This window comes from Canis lupus, chromosome 15 (genome assembly GCF_011100685.1).
Source record: "Canis lupus familiaris isolate Mischka breed German Shepherd chromosome 15, alternate assembly UU_Cfam_GSD_1.0, whole genome shotgun sequence".
NCBI classification, from domain to species: Eukaryota; Metazoa; Chordata; class Mammalia; order Carnivora; family Canidae; genus Canis; species Canis lupus.
Genome location: NC_049236.1, coordinates 6,948,599 through 6,966,883, shown reverse-complemented (window position 1 = coordinate 6,966,883; position 18,285 = coordinate 6,948,599). Strand labels below are relative to the sequence as shown.

The window sequence follows — 18,285 nt, the reverse complement described above, 5'->3', positions numbered from 1 at the left end:
TCTTTTTTTTAAATATAAAAATGGGATAACAAAATGCTATTATGCCTGAAACCCAACCAAGGAGGGGCATGGAGTTAACTGTTACTTGTCACATGCTAATTTTAGGAATAAAACTGATCTATAAAAAAATCAAGGCAAGTGTAAAATATTGATGGCTTAAGTCAGTTTAGTTAGGACATGGAGGGAGGGCCATAAAGTTGGATCAAATAATTTATGTTGAAGTAGCTCTGTCAAAAGGCCCAAGAAGATTCCTGAATTATCAGGTTCTACACCCATGTCACCTAGAAAAAAAGGTGATGACATAAGGAAAATTCAAGAAAACAAAAGTCTTACTTAAAAACAAAAACCAAAACAAAAGCACAAACTGATTTAAAAATGTCTTTATTAACAATTGGGTTGCTCATTCCTCTTTGTCCTCTTCCTCACTGGTTTTCTGGACACAGTTCACCTGATCCTGCCAATTAAAAGAAACAATTACTCCAAAAGATGTTAAGAATCAGAATTGTCATTTACCATTTAGCATCAAGTAAGCTTCCTAACGCCAAAGTAATACTAATCAAGGAATGTGGTAATAGCAGTATTTAATGGACTGAGGTGATTACTTTGCCACCAGCTACTTGATTCAAGTTTACTTCCATTCACCAGAACTTTAGCAGCAACCACTTAGAGATTCAATTGTCGCCTTCCCTAGGTTTAAGATCTAGTCATTACTTCTTATCACTATTTCTACCTCACTCTTTAATGATTGTAATAGCCCTTTAAACCTGAGTGATAAGCTATTTATGTCACTTTTATCAGATGAGACAGTAAGCCACCGTTCACCTACAATCTGTCTGAACTACTGGCACAGCCGCGGCCTCTTGTTTACGTACGGTCTAGGACTGCTTTCCCAGCTCCGACAGCAGTTGAGTTGCCCTTTAAAACTGCCAACCCTTCTAGTACATCACCAACTCTAGGTGACCTCATCACGTAACAAGTTGGTTAAAAACAGGCAACGTCTAATTTTCCAAACTCTCTTCTGCACAGTTCTAAGGACGAAGGGGAGGTGAATGGATGTACATACACTTACTGAAAACTAAACTCCTGGTCATTCCTAGGCTTGAGCCAACCAAAACAAAGGCCCACAAACCTCAAGGCTGTTAAAATGACTCTAAGTACTCAAATACTATATAAACAACTTATTTTCTACATAGGAAATTTTAAGGTAGAGTAAGTTAAAAAATATTCACATGCGAGTAGTCATGGTGGTAGCACCCAAGAGTTCTGAAATGAAGGCAGCTTAAAGCAGAACAATCACTCAGCTTACCTAGACACTTCCTCAGCCTAACAAGTCGTGGCTTTCCTTCTTGGCTCACGATGTGTGATGTCGTCTTGAGACTAATAGCTTATCCACCTATCATTAAAAATATAATTTTAGAATTTTATTAAAGTAACACATATAGCATATTACATTTTTACTGACTTTTCGTCTTATTCTTACATCAACGAGAGGCATATTCGCGGGCCCAGGTTTTTTTATTCTGCTCTTCTTATTGCTTAGAAAGACCTGGTACACACTACAGTTACATTCTCAATTTTCCTCACACTTTCGGAATTTTGGACTGGACTGTTCTCTAATATTTACTGGATAAGTACAAGAGAGGGTGATCTCTTAAGGGAGATTTTGAATGTGTCAAAAGTGGAATTTAGAGTTCTAAAAAAAAATAACATCTCTCCACTAATTCGAGCCTTCTTTGACTTTTCTCTACATAACCCCTGTATCTTCTTTTTCAATTGAAACATAAGGGCACCTCAGTGGCTCAGTTGGTTAAGTGCCTGCCGCCTTTGGCTCAGGTCACAATCCTGGAGTTCCAGGATCAAGCTCCGCATTGGGCTCCCTGCTCAGCGGGGAGTCTCCTTCCTCTGCACCTCACCCTGACCATGCTAATAAAGATCTTAAAAAAAAAATAATAGAACTATAATTAACATACAATGTTTATTAGTTTCAGGTGCACAACAGAGCTTCCTTCAAGCATGTACCTTTGGTCAATTCTATTGCTCAAAACTTTACAAACAAAAGAGTAGCCCTGGAGCACATGGGTAGCTCAGTGGTTGAGCCTCTGCCTTTGGCTCTGGTCCTGATCCCAGGGTCCTGGGATCAAGCCCCACATCAGGCTCCCCCACAGGGAGTCTGCTTCTCCCTCTGCCTGTGTCTCTGCCTCTCATGAATGTATAAATAAAATTAAAAAAAAAAAAAAAAAGTAGTCTCCACTTTTTCTCTCACATACCCACGTTGTTTTCAAACAAAACACATGAGTATTAGAAGTAAACATCTTAAAAAATCAAACATGTTTCACCCCATATGCTAAATCACATTTTTTAGCTGTTATAAGCAAATCACATTCAATTAAAAAGTCTTCTATAGGTTAGGACTTCTAAGGAAACTTACTTGGAGTAAGTACTCCAGTATCAGCCAACATCAATCATTCTTACCTAAAGAATAATAAGAGAAACTTAATATAAAAGACAAGGGTATAAAGGCTTGAAAATGCTAGTTAACTTCAAAATTTAAAGAGTAAAATTCCAGAGACAAAGATTGGGGGGGCAAGTTACAGCATTTAAAAAAAAAAAACAGGAAGAAACTTGATGGGGGGAAAAAATCTAAAATTACTCTTATGTAAAGTAATAAAGTAGACAGCTGAATTCAAATAAAAACTGTATCTTATTTAAAATACAAAAGCCTGTATCTGCTATTTTCACCAGTCTGAGCACAATCAAGTTTGACTGCAACCCAAAATATACTATCCCTTATGAGAAGGTATGTGACAACGTTCACCTTACCAAAGGAGTTTTAACATCAGCTCTCTTTTTAGATAAAAGCACATACCCTGCCCCCATTCAAGTAGGTCTTCCATTGTCAGGTGGATTGACCACCGTCAGCAGGAGTCCTCCAAGAGTGCCCTCCCCATTCCACAGTACACAACAATGCAGTTGTTACCCTGCAGTCCTAGGTATTTGCCTCGTTCTTTCCCTCCAAGTCCTCACTGAGTTTTAAGTTAGGGCAGGGAAGCTATGCCTTCTTCGGGACAGCAAGGAACCTGAGTTTTTCTGAGGGAGAAGACATTCACCTTCACTATATATGCCTGGCAGGGCCACGGTGCACAAAAACCAGAAAGATCAGCCTTAATTCAAGTTCCAGGTTTTTCTTCCTCCCTGATTATCAATTACTGCCAAGGGATTTAAAAAAAAAAAAAAAAAAGTTCCCTGTTGCACATGTACCATCCATAAGGGATACTATATCGTTTTGCATTCTCCCCCATTCTCCAGATTGTCCTATTCTGCATCCTGCCCCCTTCTCACCCTCCAAATAAAATCTTTTCAGCACTGGTGTTCAAAAGCAACATTTTTATGGTTGATGGTTTACCAACTGTGAGATTTCCACAGTTGAGTCTTAAAAATTGCCAATCATTATCTAGCAGCAATGACAGATGATTAGGAGCAGTCAAATCCTCAGAATTCTTTCCCTAATAGGCAGCCATTTGAGAACTGCACTAGCTGACAGAACACTGAAGCATTATCAGCTAAAGCCAAAACCAAATAAAGGGCCCAGAACAAACATCCTGGCTCTCTCAAACCTGTCCAAAATCATTAAGGGAAAGGCAGTAAATGCAGGACTGTGGATCATGTCACTGCAGCTGACAATGATTAACAATAGGAGACATGCAACCCCCATTAAGGTTAAAAGTCCAAAACTAGTCACACGCATCTCTTTTCTTGGGGAAAAATGAGACTCTTAGGCATTCTTTGTAGGTTTTGCAACCTTGTGTGAGGAGTACCCATTCCATTTCTTTCATCTTTCAGAAAGCACCGGTATCTGTTCCAAGGGCCTAACAGTACGAAAACGCATTCTGGCATCACACTTCTGAACCTCGGAGAATTCTCATTAAAAATAATTAATTTTGGTTTGTAACAAGAAAAGACTATGAAATACAATGCAAGCACCTCGGTATAGTGTTACTGAAACCCATTTATTCCCAGCTTTTTGAGTGAATGTTTTTAAGAGCCTCTACACTAAAATTCACAAATTATAGCTACATACAAATCGAAACTAGTAAGAATGACTTAAGTCACAAGTTTCTCATTTGAAAGTGCAAAAACCTAGTCACCTTGAAGTAAGCAGAAATGAAGCAAAATTAACCCCCCTCCCCAATGATTTTCCTCAAGTCCATAGATTATATAAGGAGTACATTCTCTGCAAAATTGTTATTGACTATTAAGAAATAAACCTGAGCTTTTATTTCTAAGCACTTGAATCACTAATCACGGTAGCAAGTGTTGGCCACCGATTTAATGATTATGCCACAGGAAAACCCGATCAGGGTTGTATGTCAATTTAGTGACACTCTTGTCACTAATACTGAGCATTATGTTTGCACTGCATTGTATTATTAATATACAGCTAAACTAGTCACCGTTTGCTTTTTCACCTAACAGGAGAGTCAAGGTATTTGCTTGAATAGACTACATATTAAAGTACCAATTTGTCCCCACCTTGTGAATTGCTTGCCAAGGAGCAAGGCATTTTTCTTGATACAATGAAAGAAAATTCTCATAGTCAGGAAGAGTTTTCACCGGCATTTATGCAAAGTAAACCAAACTTTCCAGTTACAGAGCAGAAAGCATTATACGTGAAAGCTGTTTCTTCTCATGCATGCTAGCTAAAAACCAGCTCGGAGACCAAAGTTAAGTGGAATTGAGGTCTGGAACAACAGTCGATGCAAAGCTTACAAAAAGCTTATTAAGCCCTAAGCAACAAAAGAAGGTGCTTTTGAAGACTCTTTTTTGTTTCTTTTGGTGAACACTTTGGATTATAACATCACATCCCTAAAGCTAAGGGAACCAAATTCGAAAAGCTACTCTGAACATTTGCAGTTATCCTACAGAATACGACGAAAAGTCTTAGGATTGGGAAATGATTCCCAACATGTCTTCAACTGCAGGCAAGTCAACATGCCACACCACTTTCCCCAGGTTTAGAGCATAGACATATTTAGACAAGTCACATAACTTGAACTATTCACATTAGATTCCCACCTAAGCCCACGTTAGTAACAAAGGTATTCCCGTGAAGCCCATTAAAAAAAAAAAATTTAGTTCACATTACAAAAAAAAAACTGTACTTTTACTCTTAATTCACTCAACCTGCAGAATAATTACCAAGATTGAATGCTGAAATCAATAGTGCTGACCTGTGGGCAGGAGGTCAGTTTGCTACAACAGAGACTCAGTATCACAGGCTATATACAGTCCATGTCAAGGTGCTAACAGCGCTCTACTTCCCCAGTATGGTTTGCTTCCCTCTCCCCCACACCACTGATGTGCTCCAGGTTCTCTTCAGTTACAATGCAACTAAAGGAAACCACGCAACTCAGACATACCAAAGAATCAAGTTTGCACTTTTTATCTGAGAACTGCAACAGCACTGAAGTCTGCCTGACAAATTACAGCTCTAAACCCAAACCCACGCAGTTTGGATAGAAACTAGCTTTACCATACAAGTGTTAGGTGCTGCACTGTAATTTCATCGTCAGAAGTGTGATGTCAGAATGCCCACGGAATAAAAGTACATAGCAAGTCACCAAGTTAGATTATATTGCTTGTTACCTACCTGTATGCAGTCGGCAATGAGAATCTTGGAGCAAGCAGGAATACTACATCCGGGTCCTAATGTCCATTGCCATTTGCGGTACTACGTTCCTCACAGTTACGCACTGCAGAAATGCTGGCTAAATGCAGTTATGTAGCAGGCCACTACTTTAATAGTGCATAATTGCAGTCCAAGAACACCAGAAAACATTCCGCCACAACATAGTGGCTTGCCCAAGAAAAGCCAAGTATCTAAATTTTTGTCTGCCATGATATGCCACTTATAAAAAAATTGCACAGGCGTAACGTTACAATTTCCCAGATTATCTGTTTATATTAGTGTTATAATACATCTATATATAGAGTGGTGGGGTTTACAGTACTTCTTAGGAGTTTAATTAGTGTTCTAAGCCAAGAGGATTATGGTTTCACTGAATGTGAGCCACTGGGTTCATCTTATAAGGTACCTATTAAATACACTGGGGTCTCTTAGAGAATGCAATTTTTAAAGATTAGGAGTAATAAGCTTAAAACGGATCAGTGTTCCTCTTAAAACATAATTATGAGAGAAAGTAGAGAAGAGGAAATGGGGGCAGGTGGTTTCTTTAAATGAGAAAAATGGCTAAAATACTCCAAAAGTACTACATTCCCTTTCCCACCCCATGTTCTTATCAGTTTTTAGGAAATTCCTTTTTAAGATGATTTAAATTCACATTAGTCTAAAAACTATCATATGCATTGCAAGACTTATTGAAAAGTCTATTTGAGTAGCTTACAACCCTTGGTACACTGCTGCTTCAGGGATGAAAGGCAAAACTTAGTGGAAACTAAGCAACATTATTTGCTAAACAAGGTTTAGCAATTCTACAGCCCACAGTAAGGCTATCAAAACCACAACTTTCAGGAGATTATCCATTAGCATCCTTCACCACTCTTCAAAGGTATAGTACTAACAAAATCTTATTTTAGGGGTCTGTGCCAGCATCCCTTATAAAGAAAGGCATGTAATCTGAAAAATAAACTGAAACATTAATTTTATAGGCAGATTTTCCCACTTCCCCACCAGCCCCCCCCACACACACATTCAAGTTCACCCTCTATGGGTGTCCCATGAACACCCCTTATTTTATCATTAGTGGAGTCCCTACCATACAATTCAATCAAATTGTAATGGATTCCTTTCCAATCCAGACCCTTGTTTCCATACAGAAAACCTCATACATATCACCAATTAATGACTTAGGACAAAACTTCCTCATTGATAGAATTATGGTAGAACTACTACCCATTTCCAAGTGTCTTTCTTGGTGAAGAAATAATGAGCATTTTCTAAGGAGATTCTCTTCCTTAATTAGCACACAATGTACCTGTCAGTCACACAACCAGAATTGAGTGACATGCCTTTATACTCCACTAGTGTTTTACTTTTAGTATTATCCAGTTTCCTATGCACAAAGTGTTCAATTGTTTCAACGATAGGTCTCCCTTTGTACTCAGGCACAATACTGACCTTCAGCATTTTAACCAAGATTTGATTTAGAATTTTACTTTTGCCAATTAGCACCAACAACAGAGGTGAAAAGGAGGAAGACACATTCCATAGGAAGAGTTCTGTAATGTACAAATTTGAATGGACACATCTAAGAACAAAGCCAAACCGTTCAGTTACTTTACCTACTTTTAGGAAGTCGTTCCTCTGCTAACATATATGCACTGGGACAACAGGTTCCCGGTCGTACTAACAGTCAACAGTAACAATCTACTGTAGTAGTAAGTCAGAATGTCTTATCCTAATGGAAGGAGATTCAATGAAGTTGACAACTGACAACACCATCGAAACACTCCAAAACTTTATGGTGGGAGAAAGGGCTATTTGTACTGTGTAACATGAGCAACTCTCTCCAGATTTAGTGCTACATCGAAAGTAAACTATGGAAAAACAGGTTAACAAATATTTTACAGTAAGAATCGTTATCTGCAACCCTATTTGTCATTTACAGTCACCACTAGTTCTTAGACAAGAGAATAAGATTTTTAGTCCTACAGATTTTGCCCACCAGCAGTAGCACAAGGAGATGTAAAAGTTACAGAATACAAATGTATATATAGCTACACCTACTTTATGGTTACTACGCTTCTTACTTTCAAGTTGCTTTTTTCAGACTAAATCCCCATCTTCATAAATCGCTTGAAGTAATACATGAAAAGGCTTCATGTTTAACAATCTTTAATTCAAATGTGAAAGTTCAGTACAAGCCATTTGTAGGGCTTGGGACTTGTTCTTTTAAAAACAAGAATGGAGGAATGCAACAGAATGATCTTTCCACTTTTCTTCAGAAACTTTCAAGGAAAGGATAGATCATAGGGCCATAAAGATCCATTTAGTCATACCCACTTTCTCCCCTATCCATAGTCTTTCACCCATTCCATAATCTTAATACACATTCCTGAAGGAAGATTTACAGTTCAGCTTGCTTACATAACCATTTAAAAATACTTAGCACCAGCTTGCTTCCTATAATGCCAAACAAATCAAATCATGAAACTACTTCAATATGCATTTCTTCTTTTTAAAACAAGGGGGTACTTATTTTTAGAAAGCAATACTTAGCCTACAGATACATTTCCCAGAAATGGCATGTGCCATTCAAAGGCCTAGACACGCTCATGCTTTCAAAGTGGAATACCTAGCCTAATGTGCATAGAAGCATGAATGGCAAAGTTGAAGATCCATATTATAACTATTTTTTCTATTTATTTGAAGCACAGTAAAAAAAAATTGGTACACTTTGGAAATTCAGTGGCACAAGGTACACTGCCATAACTTGAGGGACATTATACAGTTAAAAAAAAAAAAAGGAAATAAAAAGGAAAAAAATTCCCCTGTTTGAAACACTGCATTACATAATTTTACCTGCCCAAACAGACCATTTACAAATATTAGGTCAATAAACTGCTAACATCCATAAAAAGGTAGCTTTCTTACTAAAATGCAAGAATTTAAAAGATTGGTATCTAAACAAGAAAAGACAAAAACAAACTGGAATGAAAACCTAGATATCACATCTAAAATCGGGGCTTTTTGTTTGGGCCTTCATACTCTTCTCTCCCTCTACCATATCCTGCTGGAGTTCCAGGCCCCATTCCTCTAGGACCCTGTCCACCCACAGGTCCCGCACCTCCCTGCCCAAAGCGCTCAGTACGCTATTGGAACAGTAATTAACAGTTCATTATATGTAGTTGATGTCCATGTGTGTTAAGTAAATATTTTAGAAGGTTCCGTAGTCAACGTTCGTCGATACAATCACCAATGAGTCGATCCACAGGTACCGGGAACATAGAAAGGAAAAAAGGGTAATTTGAAAATTAGTTTACGATAATACATGCCTTGTGGTATGTTCCCACTTGAGCCATTCTCATACACCTGTTTCAAAGAATAGGTCTTCCCTGTAGTGCTAAAAAATTTAAGAAATTAGTGCAGATGTGAAAACCCATTCCAAAATGAGTTTTAAGAAATTTCACATCAGATTAACCCACTGGAAAAGCTTGCAAACTTCTCACTTTCAAGGTCTCAACAGGAAATTTAATTTCCAAGTAAGCCTAACAAGCCCAACCAGACAGATTCAATGCACTCAATGAAGTGACAAAGACCTACTCACCAGTTAGTGGCATGAGCTGCTTAAGAAACCTTGTGCTTTTCAAGATCTTAAGACACATCTGCTAAGTTGCAGAAATCTTAAAAAGTTCAGTTTTAATAAAATGCTACCAGACTACAAAAAGAAAAAGCATAAAAGACTAATAGATTTAGTCACTTAACCGGCACAGTAACTTCATTTAAAGTGTTGCCATATTCTCACAAATATACCACCTTCAGAAACATCACTATATAACCAGAGACAATTATGTTCACAGTAGTAGTCTGTATTGTTGCAAACTGACTGAATACACAGCCCACCCCCACACTGTCCCAGCTTTTCCTTCGGGTCTTTGAAAGCCCACTGGCACTTAGCTATGATGCCACGTTTTGGCTATCTCCCCAAGAGCCTAAACACCAATCTTAAATGACTGCAATAAAGCAGGATTTTATTATTCCATCTAGTTTTAAGTACTTCTAATCTGAGAAACCTATGTTCCTCAAACAGAAAAAACCTTATACATATGCAAACCACAGAAGCCTCAACTATCTTTCAAATCTCATTCAAAATAAATCAGTTACTAAGAGCAACACTCCAAAAATTGGGGGGGGAGGGGAGGGAGCATCAGAGTTTAACTGTTCCTATACATAGTTCCAACATGTTTCCTACTAAATACTATACATGGCTACTTAAAAATCTGAAACTCAATCCCTTAAACTATTTCTCAAAATTCTAAAAATTTCAAGGTTTTAGCGCATTGTGCTACGTTATCTCAAAAGCGGTGAGAAAATTTTGGGGTTTCACAATTACGTTATTGCAACATTTTAGAACCCTACCCATTACACGGGACATAGAAAGAACCTTAATTGTGGGAACATCACGTCAAATTAGATTTTACAAATTTGATACAGACCTACAATCTACCTTTTAGGAAGCATATAAACCAAATGTTGCCCACATTTATTTTCTAAATTTAAAAGAAAGCTAGTAACACTATGTTTAACCCAAACAGCTACTTACAATTCCAATTCTCAAAAAACCTTAAATAGATTTTAAGCAGATGAGGCCCCATACTATTTCTTTATATTCCTATGTTAAAGATGAATCTAACGAGCTAGGTGCTGCAGCTTCCCTCCTTTGCCAAAAGCCTGCAGGTGAACCAATCAAGATTCAGTTCACTTGTGAAAATGCACTCTTCTCTAAGCCCACCTCTAAATCCAATATTCAATTTTCCTACGGATTTGTTAAGGCCCTAACACAGCCACTCCAACCAATTCACTTGGTGGTTCTAAAGCATCCTGACAGGCTATCTGTACAGTTATAATATGAAAGCATCAAGAAGGTTCAGATCAAATGCACACAATTAGTATGCTTAAAATTGTCATTGGTTTTTACTATCCTGTAGCAAAATAGAGATGTCAGTTTATTTTAGAAGGTGCACCTATTGACAGGCCCAACAAGTGGGAAACGACGAGTCAAAACAGTAAACAACTCCCTTTTCATGGGTAGAAACCACACCAAATATAGGTCAAAGTCCTACACATCACTAGAACATGCCTAAAGCTATAAACTACAAGTCTGATTCATACTTATGGCAAATACCAACTTAATGAATGACAGTTTGCCATGTGATTACTCTCACTTGGATGTAGAATAATCAGGTACGTCATCTAACATTTAGAATTTGGATTTGCCATGTGCTAGAGTGCAAAAGTACACAAGCAATATAATGGAAAGCCCCTATGTCTACTTATTGCCAAAGAGAATTCCAACATACTACTGACAGCATTGACTTCTTGTTGGCAACCGTTTCAGTTTAGGTTACCACACACTGAGATCTTCTTTGTTGCCAAAATACTCCTCGAGATTATGATTTACATGATAAGGGAACTAAAAAAGAGGTCCAGTTACCTACTTAAAAAACAAAAACAAAAAAAAAAAACAAAAAACAAAAAACAAAACACACACACGTAAGTTGTGAAAAATGAGAATTTCCTTTGTACTACGTCACACAGGATACATTACCATGTCGCTTCCCATCATGGAACCACTCATGGTTGCTGGTGGGACTCCAGGATTAGCTTCATAACCTATGCCACCACCACCACCTAGAGGTGGAAATTTCTGGCCTCCTGAACCATAGGGATCTATGAAACAAAAATGCTGGTTATAAAGCAACCAGAATACTGCTCTCAAATGTATCGCTAATTCGATTTTCATGCTTACCTCCCATGTTCATTGCTCCTCCACCACCCATTCTCATGTCTCTTTCTCTCTACAAGAAAATAAAATCCTTTCATACACCTGTACTCTATCCATACCAATAATTCTTGAAAAGACAAAAAAAATTTCCAAGACTCTTTTAAAAAAAGTTATGACTATATTTAGAAGATTTATCATACAAGCCATAAAGCTTCTTCCTAAACCAATGAAATCTTTAGGCCCAGCCAAAAAGATAAAACTCAAGGCATATTAAGCATGATAATACATTTATAAAAAGAACAGCAGAAATGTGAAGTGCCATAATAAATTGAGAAAAATGTGATTTTAGGTACCTCCAAGTTTTGTAGACAACTCCAATTACATTTCAATAGGATTTTACTTACTGGATCCATGTAGCCCATCCGGCTATAACTTTCCTCTCTTTGGCGTCGCATTTGTTCTTCCATCTCACGCTGCCGAATCATCATCTCTTCTTCCCTTCTACGCCGTTCTTCTTCTTGCCTGGAAATATTCATCAAGCATGTAAACTGAAGCGTCATCCACAGCTTTTAAAAAGTCAATTTGAAGAAAGCTAGAAATTTGCCTCAGAGCTTTAACAAAGTCTAGATTAGAGCAAACACACATGAAGGCCTGGAGAATGGAGAGTAGCCTTAGAAACTGCTGGCAAAGAAAACAGGCATCAACAACAACGGAAACCCTACATCTACTCCAACTTAGTGTTAAGCCAATACTGACATAATAGCATTTAACCTCTCCCTAACCCCATCAGACTCACTTGCAAAATTTCAGTTATCTTTTCCTCTAAACGTTAACACAGAAAAAAAGACTTAATAGCCTAACAAAATTTTACCTCAGTTGCATTTCTTTACGTTTCTGCATTTCTTGATTGTGAAGTTCTTCCATGCGTCTTAATTCTTCCTGGCGTCTCATCAGATCTGAACATTAAAAAATTGTTTTGAATTCACATTAATGGAGTTCTAAAGTTCAAAAGGCAACTGATCCTATCAGTGACATTTACACAAAAAAATCTTTTACCTTGACGCAAAAGATTTGCCTGATGCTCATGATAGGCATCTTCCATTTCACTTTCCAATTTGTCTTTCGCATCTTTCATGTTTTTTTCAACTTGTTCCCTTTGCTGTTTTTCCATTTCATCCAGGGACTTCCATCGCTGAGAATATTCATACTCAAATGTGCCATGCTGGGCAAAACGAGGAGGTGTTTCTCTCTCCCTAACAATATTTAAACATTAACCAATTTGTGGTTGCCCACAAGAAATACTACCTGATTTGCCCCCAAAATGCAGACTTCCCTCCCTAGTCTATCACTTGTAAGAAATGCCAAAAGGCAAAAAAAAAAAAAAAAAAAAGGCCAAAAGGCAAAGACCACCTTGGTTCATGTAACATAGCATTACATCCAAATTGAAGTGTTCCACCTGGGTGGCTCAGTCAGTGGAGCATCTGAGCCATGAGACTGAGCCCTGCAGAGCACCCTTGATATTCTTTCCCTCTACCCTCCACCCCCACCCCAAAGCACACTTGGCTCATGGTCTCAAATAAGTCTACAAATATAAAAATTTTAAAATTGTTTACTTAGCAAATTCTTTTTTTTTTTTCTTAGCAAATTCTTAATCAAGAACGTTATTTTCCATCCTTAAAAAGGGAAACACCTATTCATCACGCAGTCGTTTAAAAGACAAAACAAAACTGCATATAAAATATATCTATCTTAGCAACAAACACTAAGCATTTGAACATCTACTTCCTGAGCCTTAAAAGTTCTACCAAGCACATATATTCCAAAGAATTTTGTATTCTCTATACAAAACTGAAAAATTACTAGAGTTCCGTTTGCAATGAAAAAAAAAAAAAAAAAACAAAAACAAAAACAAAAAAAAACCCCTTAGAATAAACCAATTTGGGACGCCTGGGTGGCTCAGTGGTTGAGTGTCTGCCTTTGGCCCAGGGCGTGATCTTGGGGTCCTGGGATTGAGTCCCGCATTGGGCTCCTGGCATGGAGCTTGCTTCTCCCTCTGCCTGTGTCTCTGCCTCTCTCTTTGCCTCTCGTGAATAGAGAAAATCTTTTAAAAAAATAATAAACCAATCTTACTTTTGATACATTGGATTCTTCTGTGCAAGTTTTTCAGGAAGGCCATCTTCATCATCTAATTGTTCAAGTGGTTCCACAATGACTGGACGAGGCGTTCTAACAACAAAAATGGTTCCCGTCTTAAATGGTTTCAGTTTTTATCTCAATTTCTCCATCCAAGTTAATAAAAAGTAGAAGAACATAAGAACTTACGTTGTCAGTAAGAAAACACCTTCGCTGCATCTTTCAAATGCTTTTCTTGCCGCTGGTTTAGAAGCAAATTCAACAATGCCTTTCCCTGTAGATCTCCCACGATCATCCACAATTACAACAGCCCTCTCAATAGGACCAAATTGGCTAAAGGCTTCTTCCAACAGTTCATTGGAAACATAAGGTGAAAGATTTCGCACGGACAAGGCAGCAGCATGTGTGGCAAAGCGAACCCGAAGCTGCCTACCCCTCATGGGTGTATCATCCAGTTCAGCTTTGGCAATTTCAGCCAATGCCCTAGATTCCTGAAAATACCAGACTCAAGTTAATGACCTCAAGGCTGGCTAAGGCCCATTCAACTGTCAAAAACCTAACTCCCACTCCTTCCTCCAGCTCAGTTCAAGCATCTTCAGGGAGCCCTCCCCCCGAACTGCCGAACACCGCCCCCCCACCCGTGGGTAGTTAGAGCTCTCACTAACCTCTTCATTTAGATATCAACATTCACCACGCAGTAGATGCATCTTTTCCAGAAAAATGATAAAAAATTTAAAAACCAACTTATTATTGTTGGTTTGAACATTAGAGTTTGTAATAGCTAATAAACAAGGAAAACCTTCCAAATCCACATCAAAGAAAATCCCCCCAAACCAGGGCAGCCCAGGTGGCTCAGGGGTTTGGCGCTGCCTTGCGCCCAGGGCGCGATCCTGGAGACCCGGGATCGAGTCCCACGTCGGGCTCCCTGCATGGAGCCTGCTTCTCCCTCTGCCTGTGTCTCTGCCCCCACCCTCTCTCTCATGAATAAATAAGTAAACAAAGTTAAAAAAAAAAAAAAACAACTTTAAAAATAGAATTACTGGGATCCCTGGGTGGCGCAGCGGTTTGGCGCCTGCCTTTGGCCCAGGGCGCGATCCTGGAGACCTGGGATCGAGTCCCCCATCGGGCTCCCGGTGCTTGGAGCCTGCTTCTCCCTCTGCCTGTGTCTCTGCCTCTCTCTTTCTCTCCGTGTGACTATCATGAATAAATAAATTTAAAAAGAAAAAAAATTAAAAAAAAAAAAAGTAAAAAAAATAGAATTACTGGGAAGCCCGGGTGGCCCAGCGGTTTAGCACCGCCTTCCGCCCAGGGCGTGATCCTGGAGACGCGGATGGAGTCCCACCCACGTCAGGCTCCCCGCATGGAGCCCTCTGCCTCTGCCTCTCATGAATGAACAAAAGCTTAAAAAACAAAACAAAAACAAAAACAAAACAACTCACAAGTTTAATAAACCCAAATCCTTTGCCTTTGTTGATAAAAACTTCTCCTGGTTCTCCGTATTTAGCAAAGAGTCTTTTGAATTCATCCTCCGTGATGTCAGCAGGTAGATTCCCGACAAACAACCGGCAGCGCTGCGTATAGGTTTTCTCTCCGGGCCTCCTCAGGAGCGACAAGTTGGCTTTGAACCCCTAACGGAACAGGAAGGAGCCGTTCAGACACCGGTGACCTCCGCGGGTAGGAAAAACCCCGGCGACAAGGCTCACTCCTCTCGGACCCGTGACCCCATCCGGGGTCAAGCTCGCCATTTCCCTGCACCGGCGGGGCGCCCAGGCCAACAGCACCGACGGCTGGCCGCTCCAGGCTCCACTCCACACGAGCCACCCGCTCAGCCGCCGACGGCGAGGCCCTCACCAACCGCAACCGCTGCGGCGCTTAGGTCACAGCGCTCGTCGGTCAAGCGCCAGATGAGAAAGTCGAGTCCTCGACGCCGCGCCGACCCCCACCTGACCGGCGCCTGCGCCCTGCAGGCCGCAACGCCCCCGGCCTCGCAGCCCTCCTCTGGCTCCCGGGCCCCGCCCCCCGCCGCCGCGCACGCGCACGCGCCTCTTCCGGTCCCCGACAAAATGGAGGCCGGGAAGAGAAGGAGGCGGGGGTCGCCGCCATCTTAGGGACACCGCCGCGAAGCCCGGGGCGGGCAGGGGTGTGGGGACACTCACCTCCGAGTCGGAGATCTTCTCCTCGCTGCGGCCGACGGGCCCGCCGGGCGGGGGCCCCTGGTGGTGCTGCTGGTGGTAGGGCGGGTGGTGCTGCCGCCCTCCGCGCGGCTCCCCGCCGCCCCGATGCGGCGGCTTGGGGTGGCCGCCGGGGGTACTCAGGCCCGGGCCGCCGCCGGGCTTCGGCCCGCCCGGCATTTTGCCGCCTTTCGGGCCTCCGGGGCCTGGGCCCTGTTTAGGCCCCGGGCCCGGGCCCCCTGCGGGCGGAGGCGGCGGGCCCCCGGCCTGGGGCGGGGTGGTGGGGACCCCGCTGCTCGGCGGCGCGGGCGGGGGCGCCCCAGGCGGCGCCGAGGTGACGGCGGGCGGCGGAGTCGGGGTGGGCCCCGGGCCCGCAGGGGCCCCCGAGGTCGGAGGAGTCGCGGGCGGTGCCGAGCCGGAGGCCGGCGGCGCGCTGCCCACTCCCGGCGCCGGGCCGGGCCCCTGAGGACCCACAGGCTTGGACGAGTCCTGCGGCGGCGGCGGCTGCTGATGCGGCGGCTGATGCGGCGGCGGCTGAAGCGGCGGCGGTTGCTGCGGCGGCGGCTGCTGCGGCGGCGGCTGCTGCTGTTGCTGGTGCGGAGGTGGTGGCGGGATCGGGGGCTTGGGGCCGCCCTGGCCCGGGCCGGGCCCCATGGGTCCCCGGTTCTGATTGAGGCCCATGCCGGGCGGCGGGGAGCGGAAGTCGTGGAGGCCACCGCGGCCGCCGCCGCCTCCGCGCCGGTGGAAGCCGCCGCCGCCGCCGCCGCGGCTCCGGAACCGGTCCCGAGACATGTCTGTGATCAAGGGGCGGTCGAGGCAGAAGCGGAGAAGACGCTCGGGGAACGTGGAGGCCACCTTGCTTCGCACAAGATGGCGGATGACACAGGCGGCGCGCCGCCTTTGTCCTCCGCTTATATAGGCCGGCCGGCGCGGCCCCGCCTACCCTTCGATCGGCAGCTCCCTGGGCCAATGGCACGCGCGGTCGGCGATGACGCCTGGTGACGGAGCGCCGCTGCTGCCGATTGGCTTCCGGCGGAGCGGAGGGCAGCGCGGAGGGGCTGGAGTTTCCAGGTGGCCAATGAACAGGAGAGGAGTTGGCCGAAGGCCGCTGCGATTTGCTGCCAGAAATTTGAAAGGGGTCCGCAGACCAACGTAGCGTGCTCAGCAGGGCCCGACCGCTCCCGCGGAGGGAGGCCGCCCACCCTGCCCTCCCGGCGGACCCCCAGCGCCGCCGGCCGCTCAGCGTGCAACCCGCCCCGCGCGGCGCCCTCGGAATGGGGCGTGGGGTCCTCGGGCTCCGCGCGCACGCGAGATGGCGCCTGGGCAGAGGCCCCGCGGGGGGCGGCCTGCGCTCGGAAGGACCCGTGCTGCCGCGCCTGCAGCTCTCTAACGCAAGTTGCCCGAGGACTGTAACATTTTCCCTGATTCCACCAATGCTCGACACCTTCTGACCTCGGAAGATACTTTAAGGTTACAATGTTGCAATAGGTCTTCCGGGGCCGCCCGGGGCGGCGGTTGAGCACCTGCCTGCGGCCCAGGGCGTGACCCCGGGTCACGGATCCAGTCCCGCGTACGGCTCCCTGTGTGGGGCCTGCTTCTCCCTCCGCCTGTGTCTCTGCCTCTGTCTCTCCCTATGTCTCTATGAATAAATAAATAAAATCTTTTAAAACATAAAATAAGGGGATCCCTGGGTGGCTCAGCGGTTGAGCACCTGCCTGCGGCCCAGGGCGTGACCCCGGGGTCACGGGATCGAGGCCCACGTCGGGCTCCCTGCGTGGAGCCTGCATCTCCCTCTGCCTGTGTCTATGCCTCTCTCTCTGTATCTCTGATGAATAAATACATAAAATCCTAAATATATATATTTCTTTGGAATCCAACAATGAGAAGTATCTGGATGCCCTACTTCAAACTCTTAACTCTGAAGTACCTTGGCCAAATCCTGTAATACTCGTCTTGGTTACCGTCCTGATGGATCCGTCCTCCTTGCATCCTAGCTCGGGGCGCACAGTCCTCCTTCCCATCTCGACTTCTCTTTTTTTTTTTTTTCCATCTCGACTTCTCATCGTTCAACACCTGTTTGAACGACTACCCAATACGCCGCCAGTTCTTCACCCCCACAGCCTTCCCTTCCCTCCTGTCCCTAGTGGGCGGCCAACCCGCATCACAGTCCTCTTGTCCTTGTCACTGCCAGGAGCTACAGCGTCCCTAGAATTTCCTTTCGAGAATCTCAACTGTCCGATCAATAGTAACTCCGATTCTTTGACTCCCCCCCCCCAAAACCTCCAAATTGGTCAACATACTACTCTTTCACCACCTCCCCCATTCTTATATTCATATCCTCTGTCACCAGGTTTAGATGTTATGATTGCTTACACATACGATTCTTGTTTCTCTCTTTCTCCATCATACTCACTTGGTAAAACCCCAGTTCCAGTTGGACCCTACTATTCACCTGCTTAAGGGGAGAGCAGAGGCTTTCACTTTAAAGTCTTTAAATAAATAAATAAATAAATAAATAA

General features: G+C 43.3%; 1 protein-coding gene across 4 annotated transcripts; it reads right to left on the bottom strand.

Annotated features, from left to right (window-relative positions):
* Positions 1-364: 364 nt before the first annotated feature.
* SFPQ (splicing factor proline and glutamine rich) lies at positions 365-17,770 on the bottom strand. 4 transcript variants are annotated; one of them, XM_038557947.1, is made up of 15 exons: positions 17,694-17,770; positions 16,537-16,884; positions 15,752-16,298; positions 15,035-15,223; positions 13,785-14,086; positions 13,593-13,688; positions 12,519-12,715; positions 12,334-12,418; positions 11,867-11,984; positions 11,487-11,535; positions 11,286-11,407; positions 5,648-8,829; positions 2,429-2,472; positions 1,307-1,393; positions 366-454 (listed from the first exon to the last, which is right to left on the bottom strand). In XM_038557947.1, the coding sequence occupies exons 1-12, from the start codon at positions 17,753-17,755 to the stop codon at positions 8,692-8,694; spliced, it is 2,253 nt and encodes a 750-aa protein (XP_038413875.1). In that variant the 5' UTR covers positions 17,756-17,770; the 3' UTR covers positions 366-454; positions 1,307-1,393; positions 2,429-2,472; positions 5,648-8,691. The 4 variants fall into 4 exon arrangements, with proteins under 4 accessions (XP_038413877.1, XP_038413875.1, XP_038413876.1 ...); XM_038557948.1 differs by having other exon boundaries at positions 15,752-16,295; XM_038557949.1 differs by lacking the exon at positions 5,648-8,829 and having other exon boundaries at positions 365-454.
* Positions 17,771-18,285: the final 515 nt, after the last annotated feature.